The sequence below is a fragment of the Prionailurus bengalensis genome, chromosome B1, assembly GCF_016509475.1.
Source record: "Prionailurus bengalensis isolate Pbe53 chromosome B1, Fcat_Pben_1.1_paternal_pri, whole genome shotgun sequence".
Lineage (NCBI taxonomy): Eukaryota > Metazoa > Chordata > Mammalia > Carnivora > Felidae > Prionailurus > Prionailurus bengalensis.
In genome coordinates, this window is record NC_057344.1 from 194,767,915 (window position 1) to 194,789,642 (window position 21,728).

Consider the following 21,728-nt stretch of genomic DNA (forward strand, 5'->3'; position numbering starts at 1 on the left):
AGGCCCTCTTCCTGGGTCTGACCCCTCTGGCTGAGCACGTGCTGTCTGTCATCCAAACTCCCCTCTACCTAAGCCTCACCTCTAGGCCGACCACCCACAGCCTGCTTCACACACACACACACACACACACACACACACACACACACCGCTAGACCCCCCACTCTCCACATTTGGCTCCCTGCACCTCTAGAACCCCCACTTTCCCCCACCCCTCTCGGGTCAAGATCCTCCCCTTCCCCCCAGGCCCCGACCTTCAGACTCCCCACGCCCTCCTCACCTCCAGACCTCCCGCCGCCCCCGCCGCGCTCACCGCAGCTCCGGGCTCAGCAGGGAGCTGTACTCCGCGCAGCGGCCCAGAAAGATGCTCCGTAGGTGCGGGCTGGTGCCCTCCCCGCGCCACCGCGCGCCCCCTGCGCCCGCAGCGGGCACCAGCAGCAGCGGCAGCAGCGACAGCAGCGAGGACGCGCGCCCCAGGGCTGCCATCCCCCGGACTTTGTCCCTCCGGCTCTGTCTTCTGGACTCGCTCCTCTCCCCTGCACGAAGCCGGCTCCCTCCAGCTGCGCTCCGCAGACGCGCACCCCACCCCCACCCCCTCCCTCTCCGCCCCTGCCAGCTGCTTCAGTTCCAGGACTGAGTTAGGACTTCACCGGGAACAGGACTCTGGCTCTTGGCTGATCTCCTCCCCCTCCCCTCCCCTTCCCCCTCCCCCTTCTCCTTCTTCTCTTTTTAAAGATTTTAATTCTTAAGTAATCTCTACGCTCAAGGTGGGGCTTGGGCTCCCAACCCTGAGATCAAGAGTAGCGTGCTCTCGGGGCGCCTGGGTGGCTCAGTCGGTTAAGCGTCCGACTTCGGCTCAGGTCATAATCTCACGGTCCGTGAGTTCGAGCCCCGCGTCAGGCTCTGTGCTGACAGCTCAGAGCCTGGAGCCTGTTTCAGATTCTGTGTCTCGCTCTCTCTGTGACCCTCCCCCGTTCATGCTCTGTCTCTCCCTGTCTCAAAAATAAATAAACGTTAAAAAAAAATTAAAAAAAAAAAAAAAAGAGTAGCATGCTCTGCTCTACGGACTGAGCCAGCCAGACGCCTCTTTTGTTCTTCTGCTCTTTTTTTTTTTTTAATGTTTATTTATTTTTGACAGAGGCAAAGACAGAATGCGAGTGGGTTAGGGGCAGAGAGAGAGGGAGACGCAGAAGCAGAAGCAGGCCCCAGGCTCTGAGCTGTCAGCACAGAGCCCGACGCGGGGCTCGAACTCACGGACTGCGAGATCGTGACCTGAGCCGAAGTCGGACGCTCAACCGACTGAGCCACCCAGGCGCCCCATCTTTTGTTTTGTTTTTAATTGAAGTGTAATTAGCATACAGTTTCAGGTGTAGAACAATTCTGTACATTACTGCATGCTCACCACACATGTAGTCAACATCTGTCATCACAGGTTATTATAATACTATTGACTACATTCCCCACGCTATACTTTTCATCTTCCTGACTTCTTTAATTTAGGAGCCCCTTAATCCTTTTTACCTGTTTCGCCCATCCCGCCCCCACCCCCGTCCTGGCAACCGCCAGTCTGACAAACAACAAACAAACAGAAAAACAGGCTCTGGGCTAATATTGGCCAGGAGGAAAGAGCTCCCAAAGAAACAAGGTTGGGCAATAGGCCTGGGAAGTTTAGTCATTGAAAGAAAGATATTTCTGGTCCCAAACTCTGACATCTTTGATAGAAGCCCTCTTTTCCACTGGTCAATGGTGAGTGGGTTTTGTTTTCAGGAAGTAATAACCACAAACACTAATGTTTGTTGAGCTGCTATGATGTGCCAAGCACTCTATAAGCATAGTTTTCAATTACTTTTCACACCATCCCTCCCAGCTGGGTTTATTATCTCCATTTTATTTATTTATTTATTTACTTATTTTTTTATTTATTTTCATCCCCATTTTAGAGATGAGGAAACGCAGGGAAGTTAAGGAACTTGTGGGAGGTTATAATCTCCCTTCCAGATAAATGCAAACTCCCAGAGGCAGGCAATTCAGAGAGCCAGGATTGCCAGAATTGCACTTGGAATTCTGGAGGCCCTAATCCTCAATTCTCACAGTAATGACAACTGTGAACGGAGTGCCCACAGCAAGCATCTGGTAAACATGGGGAGCTGGCGAGGGGTGGGGTTGGGGGTTCTATAACATTTTATGTGACTCTTTCTCTCTTTTTTATTTATTTTGTTAAACGTGTATTTATTTTTTGAGAGAGTGTAAGTGGGGGAGGTGCGGAGAGAATGGGAGATAGGACAGAAGCGGGGCTCCCTGCTGACAGCAGAGAGCCGGATGCGGGGCTAGAACTCACAAACCAAACACACAAACCTGGAGATCATGACCTGAGCTGAAGTCGGACACTCAACTGACTGAGGCATCGAGGTGTCCCATCTACCTTTTTTATTTATTATTTTTAGGTTTTTTGCTTTGTTTTGTTTGAGAGAGAGGGCACAAGTGAGTCAGAGCAGAGAGAGAGGGAAGTGGGACTCACCCAAAGCGGGGCTCGAGCTCACTCAATTTGGGGCTCAAACTCAAAACCGTGAGATCATGACCTGAGCTAAAGTCAGATGCTTAACCGACTAAACCACCCAGGCGCCCTGACTCTCTTTTTCATTTGTAAAGTTTATAACCAAAACCCACATTCTCCTGTCCAGTCCTCCCTGACTCAGTTCACTTTCCAGAAATGAGCATTTTTAATTATTTCAAAAAAAACTTTTACTTACTTCTGTGTTTCCAAATAACATGGCTATCTGCTGTTTCTTGATGTTTCTATCTTGGATATTATTCTTTGACTTCCTAGGACGGAAAAGGAAATTTTAATTTTAACCTCACACATCCTCAGAAGGCATCTTTCTGTGCCTTTCATCATCCCAAGTGTTTTATCTCAAGCTTGAAATCAGTAATCAGCATCTACGTTATTATGACCTGTGAGTATTATTCATGGCTGAGCTTGTGGTATTCTATGATTCTGTTTCCTTTTTTGTGAACTTTCTCCTTATCCTAGAGGAAAGAATTAATCTCTGTTATCCTCCTCCCTTCCCCCTTTCTTCACCCACCACCCACATTTCTTTGTTTGTGTGCTTGGTATCCTATGGACACTTATGATTATGGTCAAATTCTCTGCAAGACGCATGAATCTCTCAATGCATTCAAAAGTGTCAGTCTGGGGGCGCCTTGGTGGCTCAGTGGGTTAAGGCTCTGACTTTGGCTCAGGTCATGATCTCACAGCTTGTGAGTGAATTCAAGCCTGCTTGGGATTCTGCGTCTCCCTCTCTCTCTGTTCCTCCCCTGCTTGTTCTCTCTCTCTCTCTCTCTCTCTCTCTCTCTCTCTCTCTCTCAAAAATAAATAAACAGTAAAAAAAAATTTTTTTAAGTGTCAGTCTGTATTTTAGGTGATGTGTTTGATATCTTTCTTTCCCTTCCTTTCTTTCCTTCTTTCCCTCCCTCCTTCCCTCCTCCCTCCCTCCCTTCCTCCTTTATTTCTTCCTCTTTCTTTCTTTCTTTCTTTCTTTCTTTCTTTCTTTCTTTCTTTCTTTCTTTCTCTTTCTTTCTTTCTTTCTTTTTCTTTTTCTTTCCTTAGAAACATCCTTCCCAGAGCACAAAACATGGAAACTAAATAGAATACCAAGTACATAAACAAATAAGCTTGGCTGGGGGTTGAGGGGAGATAGTTATTACCTCTGGGGTGAGCAAGAAGTTTACAAGAAAGGAAACAATCATAGAATACTGTTAAGTTTAACTGTGAATGATATTCACAGGTCATAATAATGTGAATGCTGATTACTGATTTAAAGCTTGTGTCTAGAAAATAGAAGGAACTCAACAACTCAGAAACAACAAGAAACGCAACACAAATTTTTAAATCGGCAAAATAATTGAACAGATACCTCACCAAAGAAGATATTTACCAAGAAAAAGATGAACACATGTCTATCTGAAGATTTACACATGAAATGTTCATTGAGCTTAGTCCATAAAACCCCCAAACTAAACAATGCAAATGTCCAACAAAAAAAGAATAAACAAATTGTGATCTAATCATACAATGGAATACCACTCAGCAACGCAAAGGCATACACTACTGATACACTGAAGCATCTAAAAGTGTTTACACTGAGTGAAAGAAGCTACAGGAAAAAATATATATATATAATTTATTATTCCCCTTATAGGAAGTTCTAGAAAAAGGAATAGAATGCTGACATCCAGAGTTGGAGGAAAGAGATTCAGATGGTACCAATTGCTCAAGCAAAGGCAGAATAATGGGAAAGCATGGGACTTTTTCTGGAAAAAGATCAAAAGCTAGTTTTATTGATAAATAGAGTGTAGCCTGAGACTTGACAGGAAAGCTAGGGTCACACGTCAAAAACCTCGAACTCAGTACTAATTTGTACTTTGTTTCCTTGAACTTTAAGAGTTTTCAGTAATTCTGGACTTCCTTATTAAAAATGTCTCTTTTGTTGGCTGGCATTCTTGGTTGCTAACGGATGAAGAGAAATGAGGCTTTTAAAGGTCTTAGCACAGTGTGTTTCATAATGTTCTCTCAATGAATGTTTTGAATACTTATCATCTTATTTGCTTCTTGTTTTTATTTTCTGTTGTGGCAGGCCAGAGTAACGGCTCCACAATATCCTAATCCCCAGGAAACTGTGAATACATTACCTTACACAGTTGGAGGGACTTTGCAAAAGTGATTAAGTTAAGGATCTTGAGATGGAAAGATTATAATGGATTGTCTGGATGGTCCAATGTCTTTTTAAGGGTCCTTATATCACCAGCTCCAGTCCTTGGGTTCCCCAAGAAATAGAAATTGATGGGCGTCCAACAGGAACAAAGGCCAGGGAATGTTTTTAAAGAGACTGAGGAGGGAAAGGAATGACCTAAGCGTGAATGGGTGGGAAGAGATATAGGAAGTGGGGCAAGCATGTATGGCATGTCTCATTAGCATGTTCAATCTCCACCCTCCCTCCCTCCCCTGCCCCCGCAGGATTTTTAGTATTATAATGAGGGAGAAAGTCGGTGAAAGGTCAGCCCTGGGGTCCACCTTGGTGAAGACTGGTTTGGTTAGCTCTCTGCCAGTCTACATGATGAAGTCCCTCCTTTAGGTAAGCATGCTGCATTTGCATTCCTGCAAGATAACGCTACTCAAGAGGCCTAGAGTTCCAGCTGCCAAGGAATGCTGGGTTTTGGGTTAGGGTTGAGGGGGCCTGAGTCCAGTCCCCGCTCTGTCTCCCTTATAAAAGGGAGGCAAGTGGATCAGAGACACAGAGAAGGCAATGTAATGATGGAAGCAGAGAGATACTTGGGGGTGCTATGCTGCAGGATGGGGCCATGAGACAGGGAATGTAGGCAGACTCTTGAAGCTTGAAAATGTAAAGAAAGATTCTTCCTGGGGAGCCTGGGTGGCTCAGTCAGTTAAGCGTCCAACTTTGGCTCAGGTCATGATCTCGAGGTTCGTGAGTTCAAGCCCCACATCTGGCTGTCTGCTGTCAGCACAGAGCCTGCTTTGGATTCTCTGTCCTCCTCTCTCTCTCTCTCTCTCTTCTCTCTCTGCCCCCTTTCCTCTCACTCTCTCTCTTGCAAAAGTAAATATAAAAAAAAAAAAATGGGGGGGCACCTGATTGGCTCAATCAGTTGAGCGTCCGACTTTGGCTCAGGTCATGATCTCACAGTTTGTGGGTTTGAGCCCCGCGCTGGGCTCTGTGCAGACAGCTTGGAGTCTGGAGCCTGCTTCGGATTATGTCGCCCTCTCTCTCTGCCCCTCCCCCACTCACACTGTCTGTGTCTCTGTCTCTCAAAAATAAACATTAAAAAATTAAAAAAAAAAAAAAAAAAAAGGAGAGATTGATTATTCCCTAGAGCCTCCTGAAGGAACAAGCCTTGCTGACATCTTGACTTTAGTCCTGGGAGACTGTCGTTGGACTTCTGACCTCATTTCTAAACAGATACATGTTGTTTTAAGCCACTAGGTTTATGGTAGCTTGTTAGAGCAGGATCTGGAAGTATCCCTTTTCTGTTTCCCTGTTTTCTTCAGTTCCGAGACTGAGCTTGGGATGTCACCAGGGACAGTTACTCTTGGCTAATCTTGGCCAGAATCTGCAAGGAGGTGCCCCAAAGCAGAGGTGAAGTTGGAGAACAGATGAGATAGCTACAGTCATCAAAACAATGAGATTTTTCTGGCTTCAAATTTTGGCAAGTCTGCTGGAACAAATACTCAAAATATGGAAGTGGTTTGCAACTGCACGGAGGCTGAAACCATTTGGGGGAACACAGTAGAAGAAATCTACATTGCCTTAAAACAGATCGTTAGTAGAAATATGGGTGTCAAAGACTCAGGTCTCTGAGGTCTCAGGAGTGAAGAGCATGGTAGAGAAAACCTATATCATCCTTTTTTTAAGTTTATTTATTTATTTTGAAAGAGAGAGAGAGTCACTGGGGGACAGGCAGAGAGAAGGAGAGAGGATCCCAAACAGGCTCCATGCTGTCAGTGTGTAGCCCCACGAGATCATGATGGGAGCTGAAATCAACGGAGCCATCCAGGCACCCCAAACCTGTATGGTCTTAAAGAATACCTGTATCATTGGGGTGCCTTGGTGGCTCAGTAGGTTAAGCATCCTACTCTTTTTTTTTTAATTTTTTTTTTAACATTTATTCATTTTTTGATAGAGCGTGAGTGGGGGAGGGGCAGAGAGAGAGAGGGAGACACAGAATCCGAAGCAGGCTCCGGGCTCTGAGCTGCCAGAGCCTGACGCACGGGGCTCACACCCACGGACCCTGAGATCATGACCTGAGCTGAAGTCGGACGCTCAACCGACTGAGCCACCCAGGCGCCCCAAGCATCCTACTCTGAATCTCAGTTCAGGTCTTGATCTCAGAGTCATGAGTTCAAGCCCCATGTTGGGCTCCCTGCTGGACGTGAAGCCTACTTAAAAAAGAATACCTAAGTCGTTGTAAACAAACTGTAGCATAATTGGATGTTAAAAGCACTGCTGTGAGGGCTCAGAAGCACCTCGCCAGCAGTTTTTGGGTTTTTTGGGGTTCTGTTATAGAATGATAGGAGAAGTTTAGGATGGATTATGTCCTATAATTATATAGAAAACAGGACTTGAGAGCAACGAACTTGGATTTTATGTGAGATTTCCAAGCCAAGTATTAGAGGTATGTCCTGGGTTTTTTTGTGGCTTTTAGTAAAATGTAAAAGAGATAAAAAGGAGGGAACTGTTACAAAAAGGAACCAGAATTTAATGTTTTTCTCCCTTTTTGAATGGGAATGGGTTGTGACTATTACCCTAGAACAGTCTAGGTATTTTGAAGCACAGAACTGGTTTCTAATTTCACAGGTCACAGATAGGTCACAGATGCAAGATTTTGCCTCAGGATAGATTATACCCAGATACTGTACCCACACCTAACCTAGGTGATTTAGGTGGAAGACTTGAGCCTTTGAGCCAGTGAGACTTAGATGAGGTTTTGGACTTGAGTTGATGTAATGGGCTGAGACTTCTGGTCACATTCAAGATGGGTGAGTATCTTTCTCATGCAAGATGCGTATGAGTCTTTGGTAAGAGTGGACTGTGATAGGCTGAGTCCCCCCTTCACCACCCAACAGATGTCCAGATCCTAATCCCCGAAACCTTGAACGTGTGCCTTGCACAAAGGGATTCGGCAGAGTGTCATATACCGACAAAAAGACACACAATCTTTGAGTCAGAAACAATTTATTACTCACAGCCAAAAAAAAAAGAAGCAGACACATCAGTTTTGTTTGTTAGCTCCCCATACCCCAACTCCCACAGCGTGACATGGTAAGGATCAGATGTCACCTCTCCATCATGCAGTGGGTTGCATGATATTAGACTCTAGGGTTTTGTGGGGTTGCTGGTATATCTTCCCATCCTCGTCTCCAGGGAGATTATCCATTACTCTGGAATGCAAGCAAACAACTCAGGGGAGGGAAAGAAGGCTTTATCTTTACTTCCCTGGTATGTCTCTAGCTTCATGATCCTCAACTGTCTCCCTTTACAAACATTCTTTTTTTTTTTTTTTTAATTTTTTTTTTCAACTTTTTAAATTTATTTTTGGGACAGAGAGAGACAGAGCATGAACGGGGGAGGGGCAGAGAGAGAGGGAGACACAGAATCGGAAACAGGCTCCAGGCTCCGAGCCATCAGCCCAGAGCCCGACGCGAGGCTCGAACTCACAGACCGCGAGATCGTGACCTGAGTTGAAGTCGTGCGCTTAACCGACTGCGCCACCCAGGCGCCCCGACAAACATTCTTAATGTGGATGCAAATACCTTCATTCAGAGAATCCACACTGAGCAGACATGTGAGATATTCCTGGGGAACTGTATTCCAACACTTTATTTCGAGTCCCAAAAAGGCAAGTAAAAAAATCACCTTCGATAGAAGACAAAATCTGAAAACACAAATATTACAAGAATGCTGAGCATGGTAGCTGATGGAAAGGAATTGCTCACCTTTACAGTTTTAGAGAGAGCCCTTGCCAAGAGCAACACCACCCACTGGAATCAGTGACTGTATAAAGGCAGAAGTTGAAATTAATTTGAGGAACACATATTAAGCAATTTAAGTTGCTCAATTATCAGCAACAATGTGAGGAAGCCATATCAATCAATGCCATTTTCGAATGCTTATAGAGATTATCTGACCAAATCAGATTTTAAAATGTTAAAAAAAAAAAAATGGGGGAGGGGGGCACCTGGGTGATTCAGTCAGTTAAGCATCTGACTTCAGCTCAGGTCATGATCTCAAGGTTGGGGAGTTCAAGCCCCATATTGGACTTGCTGCTGTCCATGTAGAGCATGCTTCTGTCCCCCTCTCTCTGTCCCTCCCGTGCTCGCACATTGTCTCTTTCCCTCAAAAATAAACAAATATTTTTAAAAATGTGAAAGAGACTTTGCCACACATTTAATAATTATTCCTGAGAATACAACCTCAAGTTACAGATGTTAGAGATCATTATTTGTTAATTAGATGTACATTACATCCCCACTTACTGTGCATCATACAAAATGGACATGAATTCTGCTCCTATGAAGCACTCATTCCAGGGTAGCAGATTGACAGAATCAGTTATCAAATAAATAAAAATATTACAAATGATACACTACCAAGAAAAGAAACAAAGGGAATAATGGAACAAAAACTAAGGTGGGTTAGGAAAATCCTCTTTAGGGAAGTTAACGTTGAATTCCATTTATTCTCAAAATGTCAGCCAGAGTCTTCTATTTATTTCATCTTATTTTATTTTTTTAAGTAATCTCTACACCCAATGTGGGGCACAAACTCACAACCCCAAGATCAAGAGGCACATGCTCTAGGGGCGTCTGAGTGGCTCAGTTGGTTAAGCGTCCAACTTCAGCTCAGGTCATGATCTCACGGTTTGGGAGTTTGAGCCCCGCGTCGGGCTCTGGGCTGACAGCTCAGAGCCTGGAGCCCACTTCAGATTCTGTGTCTCCCTCCGTCCATCCCTCCGCTGATTGCACTCTGTCTCTCGCATTGTCTCAAAAATAAATAAATATTAAAAAAAATAAAATTAAAAAAAAGAGGCACATGCTCTATTGACTGAGCCAGCTGGGCACCTATGAAGTGAATCTTTTAAAACCTAATTCACATCACATCTTTCCTCTGCATAATCCTTCAACTGCTCTCCATTTCAGACAAAAAACCCAGAGGCCCTTTGATGGTCTACAGAGCCCTTCATGATTTGGTGCCCATATAACAGTTCCCGAGCCTTCTTTCTTATTGCTGTTTCTATAGCACTTATTACCTTTAAAATATTTTAAGGGTTATTTATGGTCTGTCTGTCTCTCTCCCTGCCAGTTCCACGAAGTTCCACTACAGAATGATCTTTGCTTTCTTCATTTTGCATCCCAAATGTCTCTAGAAAACTTCCTGGCCTCTAACAGAAGTTCATTAAAGTTTTGGTCAAAGAATGGAAAGTTACATTATGATTTCATTAATATTTAAATATGCCAAAAATAAAAACCAAGTTACCACATACAATGCTGTGTTAGCATCTGAATTCAGCATAGAAAAATGTCACAAAATAAGAAACACAAGAACACAAATCAGGGAAGATTCACTTAAGGTGACGGGTGTGCTTGCCTGCTGAGAAGTTCGCTCCAGTCGGGAACACAGGAGGACAGTGCCACCCGCATATCTGCTGCACCTTTCAACCCGTTTCTTTCCTTTGCTTTTAACTGGGTCAGGACTGAAAACCCACGCTCGCACAAACTGGTTGTCATGAATGGTAACAGAAGCGGGACACTCTTTCTGCTTAGCAGAGGGAAGTCTTCCTTTACCTTAATCCAAAATGCCGATAATGTTAATGCTTCGTAGTCAGTCTTCAATGTATATGAGGAACTGAGCTGCAGTAATTCACTCTCTTCTTCAGGCACCAAGTTTAACTCAATTACCGATTCTGGGTTTCGAAAAGCAAAGGGATCTTTCACCCAGCTGTTTTCTCTTAACGTTTCAAACTTCTCTTCTGGAAAGAAATGGTTAAAAGTTTGAGACAGAGAAGTGAGATGCACCAATATCTCTAATTTTATTTCTTTCAAAAGGTTTTCACTAATAACGTTCTCTTCGATATGTTGCAAAAATCTTGGAAACATGTAGTAGCTCGGACGGCTGCTTTTAAGCCTCGCTTGCCATAACAATAGTGTCTTTTGGAATCCCTGGATGCGTTCGACCTGTTGGAATATATTGCTATTTTCCCCCTGTAGTTTTAAACTCAGTTCGTGAAGAATGCCAAAAATATCTGTTAAATATGCCAATTTCATCACCCAAATGTCATCTTCCAAAATACTTGCCAAATAAGACTTTTTTTCACTAAGAAAACGGTGGATCTCGTTCCTGAGTTCGTAAACCCTGCTTAGTATTTTGCCATGAGACAACCAACGAACTTTGGTATGGTATAGTAAGTGGGTACGATTAGCTCCAATCTCTGAACAAAATGTTTCAAGAAGCTGGTTATTTAGCGGACTTCCTTTAATGAAGTTAACAACTTTCACTGCGTTTTTCAGTACTTCCAAGAGATTCTGTGGGATTTCTCTGGATGCTAAAGCTTCACGATGTATAAAACAGTGATTCCACACGGCGCCATTATTAGTCACTTCTAGCAATTTATTTATTTTTTTAATTTTTTTTTTCAACTTTTTTTTTTTTTTTTTTTAATTTTTGGGACAGAGAGAGACAGAGCATGATCGGGGGAGGGGCAGAGAGAGAGGGAGACACAGAATCGGAAACAGGCTCCAGGCTCTGAGCCATCAGCCCAGAGCCTGACGCGGGGCTCGAACTCACGGACCGCGAGATCGTGACCTGGCTGAAGTCGGTCGCTTAACCGACTGCGCCACCCAGGCGCCCCACTTCTAGCAATTTTTTAATTACTCTGCTGTGTCTTCCGGTTTTGCTTGCTGCTCCGTCACTTGCAATCCCTTTGCAGTTCTTCCAGTTTAATTTATATCGGCCAACAATGCACTTTTCTAATTCTGTAAAAATATCTAACCCGCTTAGGTGTGAGGTTATATTTAAACAACACAAAAAATCCTCCATGAAATCTTCTTGCCACGCGTATCTGACATAAACTAAGAGTGTCGTGCCGCTCCCCAGGTCGGTGCTGTCATCGAGCTGGATCGCAAAGTCTATACCAGTCTGCAACCGGGTAAGAAGCATTGTTTCTAAGTGTTCCGCAATAGTGCACATTCGAAGAGATATTATGTCATCACTAGATATCGTTTTTAATTTATCAGCCGATTTGTCATCAAAAATTGTACGCACCATATCCAAACACGCTGGAAGAATTATTTTTTCAGCAGCCGTGAGCCATTTTCTCTTTCGCCACTCGATATGCAACCAAATATGACGATAATAAGGCTTTCTCGCTAACAGCTGTAGGACAACCAAGAAATCGTGGAGACAACTTTACATCCTTTTTCTTTCTTTGAAAATACTCAAGAGGTTTATCAGTAAGTTCAGCATGCTGAGTTTCTAAGTGCCTTTTTAATTTAGAAGGTTTTAAGCTCTCATTTGCAAGAATATCATTACAAATAACACACTGAGGTCTGTCATTTTCAAAGGGTTTTTCACATTTGATACAACCGTATTTTAAATAATCTTCATTATAACGTCTTGCACTTACCTTTTTCTTTTTGAAATGTGGCTCAAACGAGGTTGAAGTTTGCAGATTACAGTCAGTATTTCTCTCAACATGGTCACTATTCACATTTCCAGGTGCAGCAGCTGAACTTGAACAAGTGTCTGCACATTTCACTTCATTTTTCCTCTTTCTTTTAAAAACGATAGGATCCATTTTAAAAGTAATGCTAATTAAAATGTTTTAAATGCCACTAAAAAAATTGTGTATATATATATATATAGCCTAGATAACATCTTTCCCAAAAAATATAGTTTGCAAATGCATCTCAGTTGAACATCTCAGACTTCACATCTAGTTGTAAGTCACGGGAACATAAACTAGACTGCTCACCAACTTTATTATTATGAAAACGAAACAAGACACCAGTGGACAAATGCTTGAAAAGCCATTTCTTAGCCAGTATACATTCTGTTCATTATATGCCCTCCATTAGTTAATTTTCTTTTCAGATCTTGAAATTGACCTTAGTATTCCTGGTAGCACAATTCTGGCAGAGGAATCACACAAAACACTTGATATATTTTACTGTTTTAAAAAAACTTTCACTGTGACTTACAGAACTGATTTCATGACCTGCTAATAGGTCACACACAGATTGTGAAAAATGTTCATAGAGAGATTTTTCCTGTGCTGTGCTGAGCTTGAGTACGTCTGCTTGACGATCAAAGCAGCTAGCTAATCTGTTAGGCTGTCGGCTGGTACAGGAGCTTTCTTGAAGTGGTAGGTATATATCCTACATTTTCCTTCTTGATACTTTATGATGGGAAGAGTTTTTAAGAATGCCAGTTATGGTCTGACCCAGTGAGGATCCAGTGAGGCTTTCCATGGCTAGGTCAACTACCAAGTTGGACCTGATGATATATTTTTAGAACTTTCTTGGACTGTATCCTTGGCCTGGGAATAAGAGCAGAGAGATGACATTAAAACTTTAGAATACAGCTATGGCAACCTTCAGGATATCCAAGATCATGGGTCCTGAAGCAAAAGGCCTAAAGCTCCTCTCATCACTATGTCATATCAGCTTAGGTCTATTTCTGTAAGGCAAATGACCTAAACCAAGATTGGTAAATAGAAACAATGATGTCAGGGGTGCCTGGGTGGCTCAGTGAAGCGTCCAACTTCAGCTCAGGTCGTGATCTCGCAGTCCGTGAGTTCGAGCCCTGTGTTGGGCTCTGTGTTGACAGCTCAGAGCCTGGAGCCTGCTTCGGATTCTGTCTCTCTCTCTCTCTCTCTGCCCCTCCCCTGTTCACGCCTGTCTCCGTCTCTCTTTCTCTCAAAAGTAAATAAGCATTAAAAAAAAATTTTTTTTTAATGTTTGTATTTATTTTTGAGACAGAGAGAGACAGAGTACGAGCAGGGGAGGGGCAGAGAGAGAGGGAGACAGAATCCAAAGCAGGCTGCAAGCTCTGAGCTGTCAGCACAGAGCCCGACGTGGGGCTCGAACTTACGGACTGTGAGATCATGACCTGAGCTGAAGTCAGACGCTTAACCAACTGAGCCACCCAGGCGCCCTTAAAAAATTTTTTTAATAAAAAAAGAAAAAACGATGTCTGTAAAACCTGGAAGTTGGCATCAGAAACTGCAAAGTACACGTAATAAAGCTGAATACAGTGAGCCATGGAGGCCCATGGTTCATCTGCCACTTTAGACTTCCTCCCAGTTCAGTTTGGGTATGTCCATCGTAGAAGCACAGGTATCCCCCACTTTCTAAAAGGTTGTGTTATGCCATTTCACTTCTGGGCAGACCTACATTGATAGCTGTTTTTGCTAACTGAAAGAAATCCAAAGAGGATTTTCACTTTTGTGCAAAGAGCCGTTACCATACTAACGTAGGTCTTTGGTAAAAGCAAAGTGGCCTCACACCAACTTTCTGAAAGCAGGGGATTTCACAGGAATGCCCTATTTTCAAAGGGGAAACCTGTGCTCACTGCACTGCCCTTTGACCTTGGTGTTATTTGGGTCTTAGTATCATACACAGCACTTTCTTACATAGCGTTCCATCAAGTTGTTCCACCTTTCTGGGGGAGGGAGGTAAAGCCTTATACTTACTGTAGTGTTTACTAGAAATTCAACAACTTAAGGGCACCTGGGTGGCTCAGTCGGTTAAGTGTCCAACTCTTGCTTTCGGATCAGGTCATTATCTCACGGTTTGTGAGTTTGAACCCCACATCTGGTTCAGTGCTGACAGTGTGGAGCCTGCTTGGGATTCTCTCTCTCCCCCTCTCTAGCCCTCCTCCACTCACACTCTCTCTCTCAAAATAAGTAAATAAAAAAAAAAATTCAACATCTTACAGCGTGAATAATTGTTATTAGAATCATTTGCATTAATATTTTCTTATTATCTGTATTCTTGATGCACTCTGGCATCCGGGTTCTCAAGAATCAGAGAGGGACTGGGCATCCCCCAAAACTACTCTAGAGATGGCAAACAACTCAACAGATAGCAACCGGCTCAACCAGTTAACACAACTTTCATATGCAAACTCACCCTTCTAGAGCCCACCCCACCTGCACACACACCCCACCCTACCCCAATCAGGCTCTTAAACTCAGGCAATATTCCCCTCCGCCCCAGTCATCTCAGAGCCAGGTATCTGACAACTAGGAACAGTCCCTATGCCCTACAGCCTGTTGAAATCAATCAAAAACCCAATTTTAAACCTGCTTAGCCAGCTCATCCTGGCTCACTGGTTCTGTCCTAGAAAATACCCAGGCTTTTCCACAATACAGGCTTTTCTGCAGTTTCCCTTCTGCTCCCTCTGCCTCCTGAAACCTCCTGTTCCCCCCTGTGGCCCCTTGCATGGCTTGGCATGCTCTATGTCCTGCCTCTAGGGATCTGGGAGTATAAAAACTTCCTACTGTGTGACATTTCTGTGTCTGTGTGTCTTATCATGCCTGATTAAAATAAATCCTGAAGAGGTTTTGAATCATTTTTGTTATTGCTCTAGTTACAAAGTCATATAGTTTGGTGCTAATCCCATTGTCCCCATAAGGCCTGTTATTTTTTAGTATAAATCCTGCATTCCTTGAGTTCTTCCAGGAAGTCATAGTGTTAAAGCTGAAATACACATTATCTTAAGATTACTTATTATTTGTCTGGTGAGCAGATTTCCCCCACTCACCTGACAGGAATATTAGAATCCCCTGATTAGGGGGACACACTAAGTATTTTCCTTTCTAACTACCACCAATTCCTCACCTGAGTGAAAGAGTAGACTTGTATACTAGGACACAAGCAAAGTATGGGTATAAGGAATATCAAGCAGCTCTCAAAAATGAGCCATACAGGGGCGCCTGGGTGGCTCAGTCGGTTAAGCGTCGGACTTCGGCTCAGGTCAGGATCTCGTGGCTCATGAGTTCAAGCCCGCATAGGGTTCTGTGCTGACAGCTCAGAGCCTAGAGCCTGTTTTGGATTCTGTGTCTCCCTCTCTCTCTGCCCCTAACCCACTCACATTCTGTCTCTGTCTCTCTCAAAAATAAACATTAAAAAAAAATTTTTTTTAAATGAGCCATACATTATTTATATGACATCAATATTCATCAGCCTATTGCTGTTATATTTATGTGGGGACCTACCCTTTCAACTATAAAGCCAGCTTGGAAAGAGGCATCACAGAGAACGGTAAATTTGAGCAAAAAAGATGTCAGAAAAGGCTATAAAGAAAAGGCTATAGTCTTGGTGATATTCTTCTGTGAGACTTCATTAATTATACCTATATGGACTTTACTATTAACAATAATTTGACAATTGACAAATGTATGACATGTATCCATTGCTATGATATCAGAAAATGTTCACTGCTCTAAAAATCCTATGTTCTGCCTATTCATCTCTACCTCCCTCCAATCCCTGGTAATCACTGATTTTTTTTTTAATGTCTCCAGTTTTACCTTTTCTAGAATGTCATAAACTGGAATTTACAGTATGAAGCATTTTTACATTGGCCTCTTTCACTTAGTAATACATATTTAAGGTTCCTTAATGTCTTTTCATGGCTTGATGGTTCATTTCTTTTTACCACAGAATAATATTCCATTGTCTGGATATAAAAGTTTATTTATCCATGCACCTACTGAAAGACTTCTTGGTTGCTTCCAAGGTTTGGCAATTTTTTTTAAGTTTATTTGTTTATTTTGAGAGAGAATGTACAAGTGGGGGAGGGGCCGACAGAGAGAGAGAGGAGAGAGCCAGAATCCCAAGCAGGCTCCGCACTGCCTGCGTGAAGCCTGACACGGGATTCGAACTCATGAATGGTGAGATCGTGACCCAAGCCAAAGTTGGACGCTTACCTGCCTGAGCCACCTAGGCATCCCTAAATTTTGGCAATTATCAAAAAAGCAGCTATAAAGATCAGTTGCAGATTTTTGTGTGAACATAACTTTTCAACTCCTGTGGGTAAATACAAAGGAATCTGCTGGACTGTACATATGGGTGCATTTTAAATGAGGATATCAGCAAAGGCTGTGTATCTTTTTGTTGCTGGAGCATACCATAATTGTGGACACAGATTACACATTATAGACAAAGTGTAGTTGTTGATTCTTCTTCTTCGACTTCAAATGCCAAAGGGACTACTCAAGGATCTCATGAGTCCTAACGGCCTAGCATGCTACTCAGGTGCCTTGTTGGTCTCTGTTATGAAACGTCAGAAAACAGAAGCAAGTTAGAACTGAAGGGTACAGATCTGGAGGTACAGGCAGGAGTAAAGATGGCTGTGAGATGGGTCACACGATGTGGCATAATTCAGTGAGAAACAGGGATGTGAAGAGCTGGTCAAGAGAAATCTGTCCTGTTTGGTCAGTTTAGCATTGGACAAATGTTAAATCTTGAACTTAAGGGCTGAAACTTTACGAAAAGCTTTAATAGGCACCCTGGAGCAATACTGGAATGCAGCTTCAGGAAGGTGCCAGGGAAGTGGCAGGAGAGGCCACTGAGGAAACGGGGGTTGCTGTAGGAGTAGGATGAAGTTGTAATACGCAACAGCACAAAATGCATCACCTTGTCTCTAGGCTAGCACTCTCTTGGCATAGTTTTCTGTTTATAGTAATATACAGGGTTGGTGCCCTCAGGAAGACCTACAGATAGGGACAGAGGTCAGGGTTTATTAGAGTGGTGGCAATTTTAGATGTTGGTTGCCTTAGGAGGGGCTTGGAAATATCAACTTGGCTAGTTATTATAAATGCTTTAACGATGGCTAAGTGGCCTAAGTAACTAGAAATCTACTGTATACAGTACCAGACTATACTTAAAAAGATGTGCATCTGGGAGAGAATTCGGGGACTGGTAGATGCCTTGACTTAATCTTGGTTAGAGGTTTCCTTGAAAGATGGCACGTTCCAAATATTTCACCATGGTCTGAAAAAGGCAGAGGTTTTCTTATGTCCTGTCTTCCAAGATAGGTTGGTAGGACTAGAGAGTTTATTTCTCTTGGATGTCAGAGCACAGTGTATATCATCGATGTTTAAACCAGAACTAAATTGTTGGAAACTCAACTGCATCTAGATTTCTTTTTAATGAATAAGAAGAGTTGGAGGGAAATCACAGTAGCCTTAAAAGCAATCTGACTTAGATACATAGCTGCCCTTAAAAGGTGAAAGAGAACAATTATTGACTCTTCCTCTCAGTTAAAAGTTCCAGTAAGGATGCTTTCTTGTTTTTAATACTTCTTTCCCTCCAAGAAATCTCAAATCACTAGCGGTTTTTGTTGTTGTTTTTAAAGATTTTATTTTTAAGTAATCTCTACACCCAACATGGGACTTGAACTTTAAACCCCAAGATGAAGCACAGCATGTTCTCCCAACTGAGACAGCCAGATGCTCCACAAGCCATTACAATTTTAAGGATAAAATATGCCATGTTCCCCCAGGTATTTTATAGATATTTACCTTATACAGCTAAAGAAAAAAGGGGCTAAATGTGCTACAAAGTCTTTTGTCTGCCCTCCTTTTGTTTAACTTCTCTTAATGGGAAGTCATAGGAGTTTTGGGGGATAGGCTCAAACCTGTTTTTGGTCTAACCATAAGTTGGGGAATTTTAATTTGAAGAGACATATTCATAATTAGGAGTCAATGTACATCAGAGCATACACATACCATACATAACATGGGCAAGTACATCAGTGTAATTCTACAGCCCAAATGGGCTCTGCTGGGACAGATCCCTTCATGGCCAAAACTTAAAAGATCATAAACGTGTGCACTGATGCTTAAGATAGACATATTGAGGTTGACCATTGTCATTTCCGAGCAATAATGCTATTTAATCAGATGTGCATATAACGTAGCCATCCTTTAGGACAGAATTTCAATTAAGTTGACCAACTAGTTGTACGGGAAGTTTCCTTATATACCAAGATGCACTAACATAGTTATGTGATATAGTTTCAGGTTACTGATTTTGCACAAATGAATCTTACCTACCTGTTCCTAGAATGTGTTTGTCATATGGTAGGTACTCAGTAAATGTATTTGAAATAAACGAGAGAATGAATGACACTATTTTTACCAGTCAGTGAAAAATAAATTACCAAACTATATTTGAACAATTTGGTAACATGTAAGACAAAGACTAGTAAAACATATTCTTTAAAATAGGATAATCAAAGATACCCTATTTTACAATAAACTGCTTATACTGTTAAGTAGCAGAAAGAAGGGTCTTATACAAAGATACATGTAAACTATGTTTAGATTTAGTTTATAAAGCTTAGCACCTAAATCTACCTAAAAATAACTCACATAAAATACTAGTATCTCACTTATAAGTTTGAATTACTATTCTTTTAGACAAAACCAACTGTCATTTAAGCATTGTTTTTTAAAATATTTTTATTACTCCTATTTCAACCCAATCCTCTCAGGAGTTTATAATTGGCTATGCTTCAGACTGTTGAATTAAAAATGTATTTCTTTGGTGGGGGGGTGCCTGGGTGGCTCAGTCGGTTAAGCGTCTGACTTCGGCTCAGGTCATGATCTCATGGTCCGTGAGTTTGAGCCCCATGTCGGGCGCTGTGCTGACAGCTCAGAGCCTGGAGCCTGCTTCGGATTCTGTGTCTCCCTCTGCCCTTCCCCTCTTGAGCTCTGTCTCTCGCTCTCTCTCAAAAAAATAAACATTAAAAAAAATTTTTTTAAGTATTTTTTTTAAGTTTATTTATTTTTCAGAGAGCATGCTCACAGGAGGGAGGAAGGGCAGAGAGAACCCCAACCAGGCTCCACACTGACATTACAGAGCCCAACACAGGGCTGGACCCACAGTGAGATCATGACCTGAGCCAAAATCAAGAGGCTGATGCCCAACAGACTGAGCCACCCAGGCACCCTCAAAAAACATTCTTAGAGAGCGTACTCCCTCTCCTAAATCAGACAATTCACCTACAATAATAGTAGAGGGAATGTATTAGGGTATAGACCTGGTAGAAGTGGTAATGAAAGCCTGGGAAACCCCTTCCTTTTTTTTTTTTTTAAGTTTATTTTTTTATTAAGTAATGTCTACCCCTAATGTGGGGCTCAAACTCCTGACCTCGGAGATCAAGAGTCTCCAGCTCTTCTGACTCAGCCTGCCAGGCCTCCAGGGGGGTAAGTCCTTTTTTAACTGAAACAGGACGCAAGGTATCAGCAAGGTGTGTCAGCTACGTGGAACACAGAAGTAGAAAATGTTGCAAGTTTGACAGAAGGTGTGAAACAGTTCTTCAGGAAAGTGGTGCTATGAATGAATGGTCTAGGAAAATGTTTCAGGATTTTAAGCAAGTATGCATGATTGTCTTATATGTTTAATGCAATGATCATTCTTGCTGTAAGCATAACAGGTGATCTTTAATTCCCTGACACTAATTCTTACATCTTAGTCATATCTCCATGGTGTTATGAATATTATCCTCTAAAAATACAGCCTTTTGGGGCACTGGGGTGGCTCAGTTGGTTAAGTGCCCAACTTTGGCTCACATCATGATCTCACAGTTTGCGAGTTCGAGCCCGGTGTCCAGCTCTGTGCAGCCTGGAGCCTGATTCAGATTCTGTGTCTCCCTCTCTCTCTGCCCTACCCCCACTTGTGCTCTGCATCTCTCTCAAAAACAAACATTAAAAAAGTAATAATAAAAATAAAAGTACAGCTTTTCATTTATTTTTATTGCCAGGCACTCACAAAAATTAGTTTTGATCAGTTTTCTCACAATTCAAAAACCTCTAATGGTTCTGAGCTAATGCATTCTCCCCAGGACAATTTCTTTAAATCTAAGCCTCATCTTATCCTTCACACAATTCTATATTTTAAGCTCTAAGACTACCAAAGTTCTTGAAATTTGTCATGCACTTCCACGATTCTGCTTCTGACTAGTATTCTGTTTGTATGGAATATCCTTAAGTCATTTGAGATCCTATTCATTCTTTAAATGATTTAGCTCAAATGCTACAGCATTCATTCACTTAACTAATATTTTGGAACTTACAATGTATCAGGCACTGGGCATACAAAGCAAAAAAGAAAAAAAAAAGGATGAATACTGAAAAATTAATATAAGGGAATACCTGTTCATCTGTTACAATGAATGAACCAGAGTTACGTTACACTGGTAAATCTTAAAAACATAAGTTAACAAGCAAGCTACAAAAGGATATATACACTGCTGATTGTTAAAATTATGCAAAACATTACTATATATGTTGTTAAAATTAAAGCATAAAAGTGCTTGGGAGAGTGGCTACCTTGGGCAAGAGGGAACAGAATGAGACTGCGTGGGTCAGACAAAGGACTTCAATTTATATTATCAAGGAATTTAGTAATTTATTTCTGCAGTTAGGTGGCGAGTACACAATGTATGATTTATACTTTTGTCTGTATAAAATATTCTACGTTTGTAAAGGATATGTAAGGTTTGGTTCCCTCCTGAAGACACTGCAGATCTGTCTCATAACCCGTAACCTAAAATTACCTTCTGTCTCTTGTACTCTCGTTTACCGTATTGCCTCGATGCACTCATTAGGTAGGACACTAGATCCTAGGGGTAGGAACTTGCAGGTATCACCTTCAGGCATATTCACATGTTATCCTCTTTCCAGCGGATTCCTGACTTCTCTCCAGTCCTCTCGGGCCCAACTAGGCCTTCTAAGAATTTCAGCTTGCCTCTTCCAACCGACCCTAGAATAGCTCCGCTCGGACCCCGTATTGCTGTCCCTCTCGCCCCGGGAGGCCTCAATTCGTCCCCTGTGCGAAAGCAGAAGGTGCCTCCCCCAATGAAACCCGGGATATCTCCCGTTAGCAGACTCTGGTCCATCCCTATCAGAGGCTGCCTTTCTTCTCACCTCCAGCCAGCGCCACAAGCCTCCCGCTTCGCCAGACGAGCGGCGGTTCAGCTCGTCCCCCCTCCCCCCATTCCCTACGCAACACCACTTCCGGCCTAACCTCACCACTCACAAACATCTCACTTCCAGCCGGGAAAAAAAACAAAAAACAAAAAACAACACTGGCTCAGCCCTTTGCGCACGCGCAAAACGGCTGACAGGGCCGAAATTTTCGCCTCCCGGCA

General features: G+C 42.5%; 2 protein-coding genes across 4 annotated transcripts in view; both read right to left on the reverse strand.

Moving 5' to 3' along the window:
- BST1 (bone marrow stromal cell antigen 1) overlaps positions 1-571 on the reverse strand; it is a 31,309-nt gene extending 30,738 nt beyond the window's left edge. The window contains exon 1 of one of the 3 annotated variants that reach the window (XM_043572920.1): positions 311-567. In XM_043572920.1, coding sequence (XP_043428855.1) covers positions 311-483 — 173 coding nt within the window. In that variant the 5' untranslated portion in view covers positions 484-567. Of the gene's footprint in view, positions 1-310 lie in introns of all 3 variants that reach the window. The other 2 variants (XM_043572921.1, XM_043572923.1) reach the window with 2 other exon arrangements.
- Positions 572-7,725: 7,154 nt separating this feature from the next.
- Positions 7,726-21,685, reverse strand: FAM200B (family with sequence similarity 200 member B). Its single transcript, XM_043572924.1, has 6 exons — positions 21,505-21,685; positions 12,190-13,101; positions 11,428-11,939; positions 10,352-11,174; positions 8,321-8,442; positions 7,726-7,948 (listed from the first exon to the last, which is right to left on the reverse strand). Exons 2-5 carry the CDS (start codon positions 12,358-12,360, stop codon positions 8,323-8,325), a joined length of 1,626 nt encoding a protein of 541 aa, XP_043428859.1. The 5' UTR covers positions 12,361-13,101; positions 21,505-21,685; the 3' UTR covers positions 7,726-7,948; positions 8,321-8,322.
- Positions 21,686-21,728: the final 43 nt, after the last annotated feature.

Excerpts from the sequence above, each read along its gene's own strand:
- FAM200B (XM_043572924.1), bottom strand. The coding sequence starts at position 12,360 with ATGGATCCTATCGTTTTTAAAAGAAAGAGGAAAAATGAAGTGAAATGT. Across the intron at positions 11,175-11,427 it reads CACAGCAGAGTAATTAAAAA|ATTGCTAGAAGTGACTAATA; the intron begins ATTGCTAGAAGT and ends AAAAATAAATAA. Across the intron at positions 8,443-10,351 it reads TATCGGCATTTTGGATTAAG|ATTTTGTCTTCTATCGAAGG; the intron begins GTAAAGGAAGAC and ends TTGTGTTTTCAG.